Source organism: Drosophila takahashii, chromosome 2R, assembly GCF_030179915.1.
Source record: "Drosophila takahashii strain IR98-3 E-12201 chromosome 2R, DtakHiC1v2, whole genome shotgun sequence".
Lineage (NCBI taxonomy): Eukaryota > Metazoa > Arthropoda > Insecta > Diptera > Drosophilidae > Drosophila > Drosophila takahashii.
Window position 1 is genome coordinate 26,256,981 of NC_091679.1, and position 12,762 is coordinate 26,269,742.

At 35.2% G+C, this 12,762-nt stretch overlaps 4 protein-coding genes and 1 long non-coding RNA gene across 6 annotated transcripts; 2 read left to right on the plus strand and 3 right to left on the minus strand.

Annotated features, from left to right (window-relative positions):
* Positions 1 to 72: 72 nt before the first annotated feature.
* Positions 73 to 729, minus strand: CheA56a (Chemosensory protein A 56a). Its single transcript, XM_017158401.2, has 2 exons — positions 648 to 729; positions 73 to 558 (listed from the first exon to the last, which is right to left on the minus strand). Exons 1-2 carry the CDS (start codon positions 696 to 698, stop codon positions 73 to 75), a joined length of 537 nt encoding a protein of 178 aa, XP_017013890.2. The 5' UTR covers positions 699 to 729.
* A 430-nt stretch (positions 730 to 1,159) lies between these two features.
* LOC138912340 (uncharacterized) lies at positions 1,160 to 6,584 on the minus strand. Its single transcript, XR_011417867.1, has 3 exons — positions 6,453 to 6,584; positions 1,401 to 2,092; positions 1,160 to 1,343 (listed from the first exon to the last, which is right to left on the minus strand). It is a non-coding gene; the product is annotated as an uncharacterized lncRNA (long non-coding RNA).
* Positions 6,585 to 7,311: 727 nt separating this feature from the next.
* RpL11 (ribosomal protein L11) lies at positions 7,312 to 8,504 on the plus strand. The gene is made up of 4 exons (XM_017158399.3): positions 7,312 to 7,456; positions 7,599 to 7,721; positions 7,782 to 8,079; positions 8,297 to 8,504. The coding sequence occupies exons 1-4, from the start codon at positions 7,451 to 7,453 to the stop codon at positions 8,422 to 8,424; spliced, it is 555 nt and encodes a 184-aa protein (XP_017013888.1). The 5' UTR covers positions 7,312 to 7,450; the 3' UTR covers positions 8,425 to 8,504.
* A 147-nt stretch (positions 8,505 to 8,651) lies between these two features.
* On the plus strand, positions 8,652 to 10,355 carry Arl6 (ADP ribosylation factor-like 6). The gene is made up of 4 exons (XM_070213086.1): positions 8,652 to 9,695; positions 9,758 to 9,889; positions 9,948 to 10,076; positions 10,144 to 10,355. The coding sequence occupies exons 1-4, from the start codon at positions 9,518 to 9,520 to the stop codon at positions 10,308 to 10,310; spliced, it is 606 nt and encodes a 201-aa protein (XP_070069187.1). The 5' UTR covers positions 8,652 to 9,517; the 3' UTR covers positions 10,311 to 10,355.
* Positions 10,356 to 10,388: 33 nt separating this feature from the next.
* Positions 10,389 to 11,847, minus strand: EloC (elongin C). Of its 2 annotated transcripts, XM_017158400.3 has the most exons (3): positions 11,711 to 11,847; positions 11,426 to 11,637; positions 10,389 to 10,676 (listed from the first exon to the last, which is right to left on the minus strand). In XM_017158400.3, exons 2-3 carry the CDS (start codon positions 11,635 to 11,637, stop codon positions 10,535 to 10,537), a joined length of 354 nt encoding a protein of 117 aa, XP_017013889.1. In that variant the 5' UTR covers positions 11,711 to 11,847; the 3' UTR covers positions 10,389 to 10,534. The 2 variants fall into 2 exon arrangements, with proteins under 2 accessions (XP_017013889.1, XP_070069188.1); XM_070213087.1 differs by lacking the exon at positions 11,711 to 11,847 and having other exon boundaries at positions 11,426 to 11,696.
* Positions 11,848 to 12,762: the final 915 nt, after the last annotated feature.

Consider the following 12,762-nt stretch of genomic DNA (forward strand, 5'->3'; position numbering starts at 1 on the left):
ATTTGTAAAAAGTCAACTTGAAATTATTTTAAAAAGCCAAAGAATCTGTTTTTTTTTTCTAAAAAACATTTATTACAGAATTTTTTCTATTATGGTAAATGTAAACTGCAGTCCACCAGTACTTTTGTTATTTTTTATGTATCTAGTCTTGTATCTATTCAGACCTCGGAAGGCAATTGGTGGCCAATCTTTGGTAGAAATTCGGCCGTTTTTCACAAAATATTCACCTTTTGGAAAAGGGCACATCTCACTAGCGGTCGTAGGTATATTCGACTCGTTCGACAGTAGTTGAAAATATGGAGCATAATATAGGCTGAAAAATTCGCACGGTTTGCCGAACGTGTTTAAGTATCCTGGGACCCAGTTTCCATTCTTTAAGGTCTCCGATACAAAAAAAACGTCGAAAGTATCGTCTAGGTCCACCAGAAATTCAATACTTCCATTTATCAGACGATCTCTTCCAAGTAATCGTAACTTGTATGTAAACAGCGTTTCGGGGTCTCCTGCTATAGTTTCCAGCGATTCGAACCGGATATCAAATAACTTTCTAAATGAAGTCTAAAATATACAAATATAGACAAATTAAATTTTTAGATTGTAACTAAATGTTTCTTTGTTAAAGTAAATTCATATTTTTTTTAGTTTACCACTGAAACTGTCCACAGGATGAGAAAAAAGTTTAGCCACCAGAGAGACATTTTCCTGAATTCAGCAATCCCAATCGTAGAAAACTAGGACTGACAATTAAATTTTCATATTTATTGAGAGCTAACAACATGAGTATTGCATGTCTATATGTCTACCGTCCATGAATTAAAATCACCCAATGATAGATCCCTGTGTTACTAAACACCAGTTATGACAAAGGGGCGGATATTAAAAGAGTGAGAGGTAATTATTATTATATTTTATTAATTAAGAATGGGTTTGTTTTTTGGATATATCAATGAGGGCCATGTTAGGTAGAGGCTGTTTAGCTTAGTCTTAACAACAACGTAGCCATTAAACATAGCTCAGTAAAACTCAGTAAAAGTTTTAACAGTTTACATAACGTTCTGTGATAAATCTAAAAAAACAAAGTTGTAAAAACTTCTTAAATATTTAAAATTCAAACAATTCAAATGTAGAGTAAAGTAAGCATCAAAATCAAATATTTTTTTTATCAATCAATTTTATAAATTTGTAGAAAATATGATCAGCCGTCTTATTTATTTTGGTATGGCCTGATAAGCATTTGACATGATTTCAGTGAACGTCTTTCTCCCATGTCAGATTTTCCCCACCAAATGCCATTGGTGTCTGTCAGATGGGTTTCGTGCCCATGGTAAAAGCCATTTAAATTACTGAAACAAATTTAATAAGTCAAAATATGGACAGTTGGACATATTTTATACATTTACCATTCAGACTTTCCCCACCAAGACCAAAAATAAACTCTCTTCAGACAGGCATAATAACAGTTATAGTGCTTGAATTTCTCATTTACAGAACCCGACATAGCGTCGCCGGCGTCTCCCGAATATTCTCCGAGGGACTTTAAAGGATAACCTTCATTTTCGCTGCCAATCACAAAGTTGTCATATCTAGCAACTCGCTTAGTATTATCAAAACAAACAAGTTCAATGTACAACTCATGTCTGCGACTTGAAGTCAACATATGCAACTTCTCGCAACCAAGCCAGAATTCTCTTTCAAGATTTCCAAATCCCGTTTTAATCCAAAAATAGTGCATCAGATGCAACGAATTGAAGGAGACCGTTCCATCGATACGACGCTGGATTACCATCCATTCTGGACCATCGCCGGGGAGGTTCTCGAAAGCAGCTTCGAAGTCTTCGATGCCAGGAAGCCTTACAATTCGAATCCCATCATTTTCTTTGAGTTTTATTAGTGATTCTAGCTTGGCGATTATATCATCTTTTTCTTTTAGTTTGCATTCATTTTCACGCGACTTCTCATTTAGTTGAACCAGTTTTTCTTCATTATCCTTAACTTTGGATTTCAATATTTCAATCGTATGTTTCAGTTCCTGAACATTTTCGCTTTCATCGCTTATTTCATCCACTTTATGCGTATCTAAATCGGATCTGAGCTAAAGTAATAATTATATTGAGGCTTAATAATTTTAACAATTATATTTAACCTTACAAAATGTTTATCAGTACACTCAAAATAAATTTAACCCTAAATTTTTGAAAATCGCCATTAAAATTTCTTTTTTCTAAATACAAGAAAGTTATTTCTAAATCTAAGGAAATTTTTCTTAAGTCAAGAAAGTTTTCCTTAAATCCAGGAAGTTTTTCTAAAATGTAGAAAATGGTTACCATGAACTAAGATCACCCTAAAATCTAGGAAAAATACCCTTAAAATTAGAAATTATTTTCTGAAAAATAGAAAGGCAAACAAAAGAATGAAATATTTTGGCAACGCCTTTTCTAAAAATGAGTGCCCTAACCCTAAAATTAAGCTAACCCTAAATAATAGAAACATTTCCTAAAAAGTAGAAAGTTTTTCTAAAAAATAGAAATAGTTGTTTTCACATGCTCTGGCACACCAAAATGTTCAATGCCAGAACTTGTCAGCTGTCGGGCGGCTGTACTCGTAGCGCAGACGGTTAAAGCACTTGGTTAACAATCGAATCGACCCTGGTTCGAGTCCCAGAGCAAACTATTTTTACCTTTTTTTTTAAGTTTTTTTTTTAGTTTTTTTTAATTTATTTTATTGTTTTTTTTTAATTTGTTTTTTTTAATCTTTTTTATTATTCCTTTTCTTTATTGATGGCAAGCGGTAAACCGAAAATAATTAGGTTTATATTCAGTTATTTACTATATACTACACATAATATAAATTGCGATAGCATAAATATATGCATATGTATATACGTATGTAAATAAGTAAAACGCGAATGGTCAAAATTATGCAACTAGTATTCAAATGTGTTGTCCGCTTCACCCTTTACATACAATGCTCGGTTTGCCACAGCAAGTTTAAGTGCTACAATGGCCCAGTATGTAGGCCGTTCGATCCTCGCGCGGGAGACCCGGGTTCGAATCTCACCGAAGGACAAGTAAAAATGTAAGTTTTTTTCATGAAGATAAAATATTAACTAATCATAATTTCTACATTCCCAATCTTCCGCAGTCCCGTAGTCCACACTTACAACCACATTTGGCTTTGGTTAGATTAGAAATCCAAGCACAAATACATAATAATAAATACATAACCTTTAACATTCACAATATACAAGACAGACAACGCCTGCATATGTATATAGGAAGGAGTACATAATATATACGTATATACAAAAAAAATCATGATTGAACATGTTTTTTTGTTTTGTTTTTCATTTCTATTTTTTAGGAAAATTTCCTACTTTTTAGAAATTTTTGCCCTTAAATTTAGTAAAACTACCCTAAAATTTAGAAATATGACGTCAAAAAAAATCAAAAATATAGAAAATTGTGACCCTAAAATTTAGGGCGAGCTTGTCTTGAAGACAAAAGTAGGGCGATTTCCTTGACTTTAGGGTTAATTTTATTTTGAGTGTAGTAGATTCTTGCAAAGATCCTAGAGGGCTATTTTCGGGATTGTTAGGGTTGACGGAATTCATTGCGACCACAGATTAATGCTTATCGTTGATTCCAAATATCCACTGCCAATAAAAGACGAGCAGTAATGTTTTCTGTGTGTTTAAACAAATCAAGTTAGGGTTTTCATATAAATTATACAAATAGGGGAGAGGTCTGTAGGTTGGTACACCTTTTGTTTTTAATTTGCCATTTCGACATTCACTTATGAAACTTTACGCATTTGGTACTGATCGAAAGGTTAGTCTATTAGCTTAATAAAAAACAAACAAAAATATTTTTTTTCCTTAGGGAAAACTGAAAAATTATTTTTTTTGAAAAGTCCCAAAAAACGACATTTTGAAAAAGAGGTTTGTAAGCTGAGACACTTTTAAAGGTCAATAATACTCACACAAAAAGTACTCCAAACTATAAGGAACTATTTAATTATGTTAATTTAATCAATTTTAGTTCGTCCTAAATTATTTCCCATCCATTTTTTAAGAACTTAGACCAAATAACAATTAAAATCAAAAGGCTCTTTGAACATTCACTTTTCCCCTAATATTAAAGAAATGTACTAGGCAGAAAGCGACCTCTGTTGGCCTAAGGCCTTTTTGTATGAAAAACGGGTGTCTCAACTTACACGCTCAAAGTGTGCCAACTTCCACAAAATAAGATGTTTCGGGAAAAAATTAATAACTTTTGTTCTGACTGTCACATTAAGCTGATTCTTTTTTTAATTAGTTAACAGTTAATATACTAATGTTTTAAATCTCTTACCAAGTTAATTTAAGGACGTTATTAATTTTAAATGGAATTTTGAAAAAAGTAGACAAAAACTTTTTTGGTGAAAAATGGTACACGACTCTCACAGCTTTAATCTGGCTAGAGCCTGGCTTATAATGTTTTCCCCAAAAGTTTTGCCACTAAAAAGGACTACAAAAAAAAAATAAAAACAATTTTTTTATTGAATAAGTTTTGAGAAAAATGAGTGTCTCAACTTACAGAAATCTCCCCATCTACAAATGTATCCCCAAAAAAATGAGTCTTTTTAGAATAGCTAATAAAAAATAAGCAAACTTTTTCGTTATATGCTTGCAAAGGGTATTCTAACTTTTTCAAAAATTATACATACAACATATCATATCATAAAATATTCTGAGAGGTCTGCTTAATAATAATAAATAGATAAAAATATTGTTAACGTTTTTAGGAACACTTAATGAACATTTAAGTTTTGAACTTCACAAAACTAGACTTATGAATTTTTCGGATTAATTTAATTTAATAGCGATTATTTTATGAAACTGAAGTTATTATTTATTGATAGTGCATGTTTTTATCGAAACAACAAGCGTTAGATCTTGAAAATATATGAATAATTTACAAAGTTATGGCAATTCTCTCAGAACCCTTTTTTTTATAGCGGTTTGCGGTGACCACGATTGCACAAGAACTATTTAATCGATCTTCTTCATTTATTTTTTAATTATTCGTAATGATTGTGTCGAGTTCGTGAACGATTATTTTCAAGAATATTTGCTTTTTTCTGCATACAGTAACAATTTTTCCAAAAAGTTGATTTTTCGAGTACTAAAAATTTTATTAAAAACTTTTTTTCTGCGAAATCAAAATTAACGCATAAAAACTGAATCGTTCACGAACTCAGCACAATCATTACGAATAATTAAACAAAAAATGAAGAAGATCGATTAAATAGTTCTTGTGCAATCGTGGTCACCGCAAACCGCAATAAAAAACAAGAAAGGAAGCTAGCTTCGGCCAGCCGAATCTTATATACCCTTGCAGATCATTCCTATTAATTAACAAATCGCAAAAATGTTCAATTTTCTAATATTTTTCATTAATTTTCCGATCGTTCCTATGGCAGCTATATGATATAGTCGTCCGATTTTGATCAAATTAAAATTGAAATTCGGAAATATTTTAAAAGAGTCATATCCTAGAGAAAAAGATAATACAATAAAAACCAATTAAGCTAGAATTTATTTCCTATTACTTTTCCATTAATTTTCCGATCGTTCCTTGGGCAGCTATATGATATAGTAGTCCGATTTTTCAAATATTTAATTCAAAATTCAGAAATATTTAAAAAATATAAAAGTAGAAGGTAATATTTAAAAAAACACCGAAGCTAGAATTTTTTTAACGTTTTCTTTTCCGATCCTTCCTATGGGAGCTATAAGATATAGTTGTCCGATCCGGTCGGTTCCGACATATATACTACCTGCAATAGAAAGAAGACTTTTGGGAAAGTTTCATCCCGATAGCTCAAAAACTGGGAGACTAGTTTGCGTAGAAACGGACGGACAGACGGACGGACAGACGGACATGGCTAGATCGACTCGTCTAGTGATGCTGATCAAGAATATATATACTTTATGGGGTCGGAAACGTCTCCATCACTGCGTTGCAAACTTCTGAATGAAATCATAATACCCTCTGCAAGGGTATAAAAAGGGTTCCGAGAGAATTGCCATAACTTTGTAAATTATTCATATATTTTCAAGATCTAACGCTTGTTGTTTCGATAAAAACATGTACTATCAATAAATAATAACTTCAGTTTCATAAAATAATTGCTACACACCTGAAAAAAAATCCAAAGTTCCCTTAATTTTGTTCGCTCAAAAAGGTATATAACCCCTTAAATAATGCAGATTTATCAAAATTCTCGGCGTACGACATAGATAATGATTTTTCGCAACGTTCTAACGTGTTAAGTTACTTTGCGCTGCTTGCTATTGTAAACAACAATTAATAGCAAAATACTGATACGCAATTGCAATTTAAAACTATTTGCAACGTGAGAAGACTGATGGCAGTTGCTTTTCCGCTTCATATTTTCTTTAAAATACTTACCAAACGTTAAATCATCAGAAAAATATTGAAAAAATGAAAGTTATGAACGTGAACCACTTGCAATCACAAGCAATTTATTATTTTATTTTGCCCGGTCAGCAAAAGTTGCTGCTGCACTTGGTTCGATGTTAAATCGATCTAATCGATGTATTTTTGGAACGTAAAAATCGATTCCTATTTTGGGTTATCGATGCAACGTCAATCAGTCCCAAAAGCTGAGGGCCGTTTTTTTCCGTGTGTTTAATTTTAAATAGCCAATAAACCATGAGTTCAGAGCTTAAAGCCTATTTCAAATTAAACATTTAAAAAACGGCCCTAGGCTGGTGCTTACCACAGGTTCAAAAACAAAGAAAAACAATCACAATAATACGCTTTGGTTTTTTTAACGTATTGATCTCAACTTGCAACGGGAACGAGAACAATATTATTGCTCTAATCGATTTTAGAGAATTTTAAAAAATCAATTCAAAAAAAGTAGAATAGTTTACAGCCTTACCTTAAATCTAAAAGACTTAACAGAAAATTTCAGCGATTTAAAAAATATTTGAAAAGCTTTCTGTAAACGAAGATGTCAGTCGGTCTAATGAAATCGAGCAGCATATTAGTTATGTTTCCTGTGCGAATCGGGCCTTGCATACCAGATTGCAGTTGCAATTATCTAAATCATCTGGTAGACAGCTGTTAAAACTCACAGATTCACCTCTTTAAAATATACGGAATACCCCCATTATTTATATTTTTCACGTTAACAGTTAGTGATGGAACACAGTGCGCACAACAGCACGATAGCCCGTTAACAGCACGACAACAGCACGTGTCGGGCATTTTTTAGGGTCTTCTGTGCGCCTGACCGCGGGCACACTAACCTTTCCTTCTTTTCTTACAAGTTTCCGGTAAGAGTTCCGCGTTTTTTTTGGTGATATTTTTATTTAACAACTTTTAAACCGTTTTCTTGCAGCGAGGAATTCCTGTGAGCAGCTTCTCTCCTACATACCATAATGGCGGTAGGTTGACAAACAAATTGTGGCCGCATCGACATATTTTCGACCATATTTTTGGGATGTAAAAGTGCGACGTGCGATGAAATTTGTACGGTGTGTTGACAGTGGAACCCCAATAAGTGACGAGATCCCTTGTTTGTTTCAGGCTGTTACGAAGAAGATTAAGCGCGATCCCGCGAAGAACCCCATGAGGGATCTGCACATCCGCAAGCTCTGCCTGAACATCTGCGTGGGCGAGTCTGGTGATAGGCTGACCCGTGCCGCCAAGGTAAGATAATGGAGCACGTAGCCCAAGATCGTGGCTAACCCTCTGTATCGATATAAACAGGTGCTGGAGCAGCTGACTGGCCAGCAGCCAGTGTTCTCCAAGGCCCGCTACACGGTGCGTTCGTTCGGCATCCGTCGTAACGAGAAGATCGCTGTCCACTGCACGGTGCGCGGCGCCAAGGCCGAGGAGATTCTGGAGCGCGGCCTGAAGGTGCGCGAGTACGAGCTGCGTCGGGAGAACTTCTCCTCCACCGGCAACTTCGGCTTCGGCATCCAGGAACACATCGATCTGGGCATCAAGTACGATCCCTCTATCGGTATCTACGGTCTGGACTTCTACGTCGTCCTGGGCCGCCCTGGTAAGCATTCATTCTCCAAGCCGCTTGGAATCGTGCACTTAATTAGGTATCTCGGCCAATCGAGGCTCTGATGCTCAGTGAATGTGCGCATAGCAAAGAAGATGTGCTTAGTTGGGACTTGCTTTGTACCAGGCAGGGCCCCACGGTACAATTTCTACAGTTCCTTTCCGGCTTTACGCCTTTGCACATTACTCATACTCATTTCGTAATTTTACAGGCTACAACGTGAACCACAGGAAGCGCAAGTCCGGCACTGTTGGCTTCCCGCACCGCCTCACCAAGGAGGATGCCATGAAGTGGTTCCAGCAGAAGTACGATGGTATCATCTTGAACACCAAGAAGTAGAGGAGCTCTTACCCGTAACCATGTTTTTTAAGAAGAATTCTACAATAAACCTTGGCTTGTGTCAACACGTAAAACTCGTAGTTCTGATCACCGTTATTAATTGTGGATAGTTAAAACTGACTGGATTGATACTCTTGATTAAACTATCTTAAACCCGTTAATCGTATCTGTAAGATTCATTTCTAGTTTACCATTTGTTGTTTCCAAATTTATTTTGCAGGCGATGAATTTCCCTTACATTTTTTTGTAGATATCAAAATAAGAAGTGTAAAAACTGTGTAAAAAAAACAAGAAAGAAAGCGGTTTTAGTGCATAGGAAGATGATAGATTGCGTACCTGATTCCGGAATGAGTCTACTTAAATGCCATTATAGTTAGGGATTTGAAGTTTAATTTCACAAGTCCTTTTAATGTTTAAATAATGAAGTCCATGGTATTTAAATCATTTCGACACCAATAACTAATAATAACCAATAACTGGTTTTCATTTTAACAAAATCTTCAATGTTCTTACAAACAAAAGTCGGGAGCATTGTTAAAAAGATACAAATTCACATAGTTAAAGCAACATAAGAAATTAAGAGATTTTGCAATCTGGAGATGAAATCACTATTATTTTTTAGTTCTTAGCGTTGTATTAAATCCCAAACCTATTGGATAAACAGTACTCCTATAGGAAAAATTCATTAATCCAACTAGTTCTAATGTAAACCAAGGGTTCAAGGTCCAAAGTTAAGATAGGTTTTGAGTTTAATTTATAATATTATCTCCTGCGCTTAGAAGCAATTAGTCTACAGAAAACTTTGATCGAATTAGATAAAATTCTATGAGAGTAAAAATGAAAATGGTAAAATTAAAAGTTTTTTTACCAGACTTTCTAAGCCAATATTCAATGTCATGTCGGAGGTGAACTTGAAAATATGTGTGGGCGAACGAATCGGAAGCGGTAGCCAACGTTGAAGGTGGCCGAAAGTTTCAATAAATCGATTCCAGCAATAGTACGTTGCCATGGCAATTGAAAGTCCTTTGCAGGGCCAAACATGTCAGAAACATCGCCGTAAACAAAATAAAACTGATGCCACTCGAATATTAAAATGGGAATGTTGCACAATTTGGCCGATTTGATAAAGATTAAAAAGGATAAAATGACGATTCTGGTGCTGGGACTGAATAACAGCGGAAAGTCCTCGATAATCAATCATTTTAAAAAGTCCAGCGAACAGACTTCCATCGTAGTGCCTACAGTTGGCTTTATGGTGGAACAGTTCTATAGTAAGTGCTTGTGGAATATTCATTTTCATATTTAATTTACCATATAATTCTCCTGGAAACAGGCATGTCGGGCGTTTCCATAAAGGCAATTGACATGTCCGGCGCCACACGTTACAGGAACCTCTGGGAGCACCAGTTTAAGAACTGCCATGGAATTATTTACGTCATTGATTCCAGCGATCGCATGAGATTCGGTATACATAATGATATGGAAATGAAAATCTCCTGTTGTGCTAAATTTATCCATTTCAGTGGTCGTTAAAGATGAGTTGGATCTGGTGCTACAGCATCCTGACTTGTCCAACCGTATTGTGCCAATTCTGTTCTATGGAAATAAAATGGACATGGAGGACTCCCTGTCCAGTGTGAAAATTGCAGCAGGTAAGTTCTTGTATTGTGAATTTTTAGGTTACATTAAATTATCTACTTATTAATATTTTTTCTTCAGCGCTTAGATTGGAAAACATCAAGGAGAAACCCTGGCACATTTGCTCCAGCAGTGCCGTATCCGGCGAAGGTCTTGGCGAGGGTGTCCAATGGCTTATCCAGCAAATGCGATTCGCCATGTTGAACAACAAAAACGCCGCCAAAGCCAGATCAAAGCACTCCAAATAGATCTAAAATTTCATCCACTTTTCTTGATGTTTAATAAAAAGCAATTGTTTTTGGAAAAAGTTTATGAAAATTCGGATATTTTAGGAAATCAACAGAAATTTATTTTTTCGCAGGGACAATCTTCTCGTTTCATTACAAATTAACATAGGCGAATTAAGCTTTACGCGGTTTAGCCGTCCTCCGTTCAGTTGTAAATAATGTAAATTCAAATTAAACAATATAATTTAGCAGTCTAGGAAGTTAGCCGCCATCAAAAGTTCTAATGCGATCTCTGGAGCGATCGGGAATTCGGGTATTTCGGTAGAACTGTTGGTGTAACGCACTTTGTAGGTGAAGTACATGCAGACCTTTTGCAGGACGTGGGATCTGAAAATGAAAAGGCGTTTAATGTTCTGTAACTTATGAGCCATAGTTCTCCTATACATAATTTTGTTTTACTAAATTTCTGTCTATTTTAACCTGTGATATTATTAAAATCAAAAAGACTTTATACATCATAACATACTGGTAATAAAAACTCTTTAAATTTTAATTAAATTTGAATTGGTAATGGATTTGTAACTGTTATTATTATGGAATGAAACTTTTTTAATATTTATGGGGGGATTGTACCCCATTACGAATTAAAATTATTTTGCTTTGGATTTAGCTTTACAAAATATATACCATTCTACAGTAGGAGTCATGGATTATTTTTAGCTAGATTTTTTCAGAGTAGACTTTGAAAACATGTTCTGTTTTTTAGATCGATTTAGCTTAAGTAGCCTTCGACTGGGAACTGAGTGTTATTGTTTCTGGACGAAATTGATGTCATACTTTGTACTAATCTTTTGAACGTAGTTGTACCCAAGATTACGTATAATACTCAGGAGATTCGAATCGTACTGAACTATCTGTAATCCGTGCATTTTTGTTGGGTGTACATGGCGCCACATATGTACGTACGTGCATGTGTACATAAATATGGATGCACGTAAGTACGTACATACGTGTGTATGTACATAAGTAGCAGTGCAAATTTGTCGCCGGTCAATAGGTCACAGTTGCGATGACTTGGCGCTCCCAGGTGAAAATTAGAGCCGGCGGAGCCAGTGCGCCGGAGCCTCCCTACTTACGGAATCTCCCGGAAATGCACCTCGTTAGCCTCGTTCTCGGCGAATTGTCCCGGACCGGACAGCATTGCCCGGATTGTGCCGGAGGTGAGAGCGTGCTCGCGTTTTACGACAAATTCGTGGCCGTCCGAGGAAATCAGCTTCACGTACATGGCGTCCGGACCCTCGCATCCGCCGTAGATCTTGTCGCCGCGCTGCTCGTCCATTGCTATCATCTTGGGGCGGCAAAATGGTTAGAGGATTGCGACAGATCGCGAAAAACGCTCTATTATTTATATTTTATCTTACTTGTCAAATATCAGTCAGTGACACTCACACACGGCCGCACGAATCACACACACACGCAATCAATACACACACACACAAGGGCGGTTGGCAGCTCCGCGCTGTGTAAAAAAACGGTTGGCAGCCCCAAAATGTTCACCCTGATTTCGGTATCCCTGGCAACTCACTGTTGCTACTCGATTAATAATCGATTTTTAAATATTTTAATTAATTAATATTTTAAATTATTTTTATGGAAATTTATCTAAAATGGTAAATTGCATTGAGCGAGCATGAATTGGAATTTATGGAAATAAATAATAGTCTTGTAAAACAAAGAAATATAATTTGTTGTAATTACAAACTTAAATTTTAATATTATGTGAACATATGAAGGGATTTAAGTTAAATATATTGATTTATCAACATGTCTTACAAAATCATAAGTACTACAGGAAATGGTTAATGATTTTTTTTGACCAACCAATTATTTAAATTAAGGTTATGGAATTATGACTCACGATTTATGACACATGTTAAATGACTTTTGGAGTTTTTAATAATAACAGCAGACTTATAAACCACCTACTTGAAAATAATGAGTGGGAAACAACTGTCTGATGTCTACGACACGAAAACTATATTAATTAGATATATTGCATACAAGGCCAAGTAAATCGGAGGCCGAAACGATATGATTGTGTAGGCCCACTTCCTACGTAATAATGATCCGAGCATGTCCTCTTCAAGGGCAAATCGTTTTTTTTTTTTGCATTATTTGCTCAAATGTTGAGGTAGGCAAAGAAAAACCTGCTAATAAATAAAATATCTAAAAATAAACCAATGTTGTGAATGAAATTATCAATCACAAAACATGTGAACATGCCCAAAACAAACACAGCCGGTCGAAAGATTACTATTGTTTTCAGTTTGAAAAATAAATTCCCATTAAATAACAATAAATCAGAAAATCTTTTAGATATACAAACTCGGCAAGAATGACATAATTAATTTCAAAGCTTTCCCACATAAATAAGTAAAATGGAAAATAAGCTTAATCTGTAAAACCCACCTAC

Excerpts from the sequence above, each read along its gene's own strand:
- CheA56a (XM_017158401.2), bottom strand. The coding sequence starts at position 698 with ATGTCTCTCTGGTGGCTAAACTTTTTTCTCATCCTGTGGACAGTTTCA. Across the intron at positions 559-647 it reads TCCTGTGGACAGTTTCAGTG|ACTTCATTTAGAAAGTTATT; the intron begins GTAAACTAAAAA and ends TGTATATTTTAG.
- RpL11 (XM_017158399.3), top strand. Across the intron at positions 7,722-7,781 it reads GGCTGACCCGTGCCGCCAAG|GTGCTGGAGCAGCTGACTGG; the intron begins GTAAGATAATGG and ends CGATATAAACAG. Across the intron at positions 8,080-8,296 it reads CGTCGTCCTGGGCCGCCCTG|GCTACAACGTGAACCACAGG; the intron begins GTAAGCATTCAT and ends GTAATTTTACAG.
- Arl6 (XM_070213086.1), top strand. The coding sequence starts at position 9,518 with ATGGGAATGTTGCACAATTTGGCCGATTTGATAAAGATTAAAAAGGAT. Across the intron at positions 9,696-9,757 it reads TATGGTGGAACAGTTCTATA|GCATGTCGGGCGTTTCCATA; the intron begins GTAAGTGCTTGT and ends TCCTGGAAACAG. Across the intron at positions 10,077-10,143 it reads CAGTGTGAAAATTGCAGCAG|CGCTTAGATTGGAAAACATC; the intron begins GTAAGTTCTTGT and ends TTTTTTCTTCAG.
- EloC (XM_017158400.3), bottom strand. The coding sequence starts at position 11,637 with ATGATAGCAATGGACGAGCAGCGCGGCGACAAGATCTACGGCGGATGC. Across the intron at positions 10,677-11,425 it reads GTGCATTTCCGGGAGATTCC|ATCCCACGTCCTGCAAAAGG; the intron begins GTAAGTAGGGAG and ends TTTCATTTTCAG.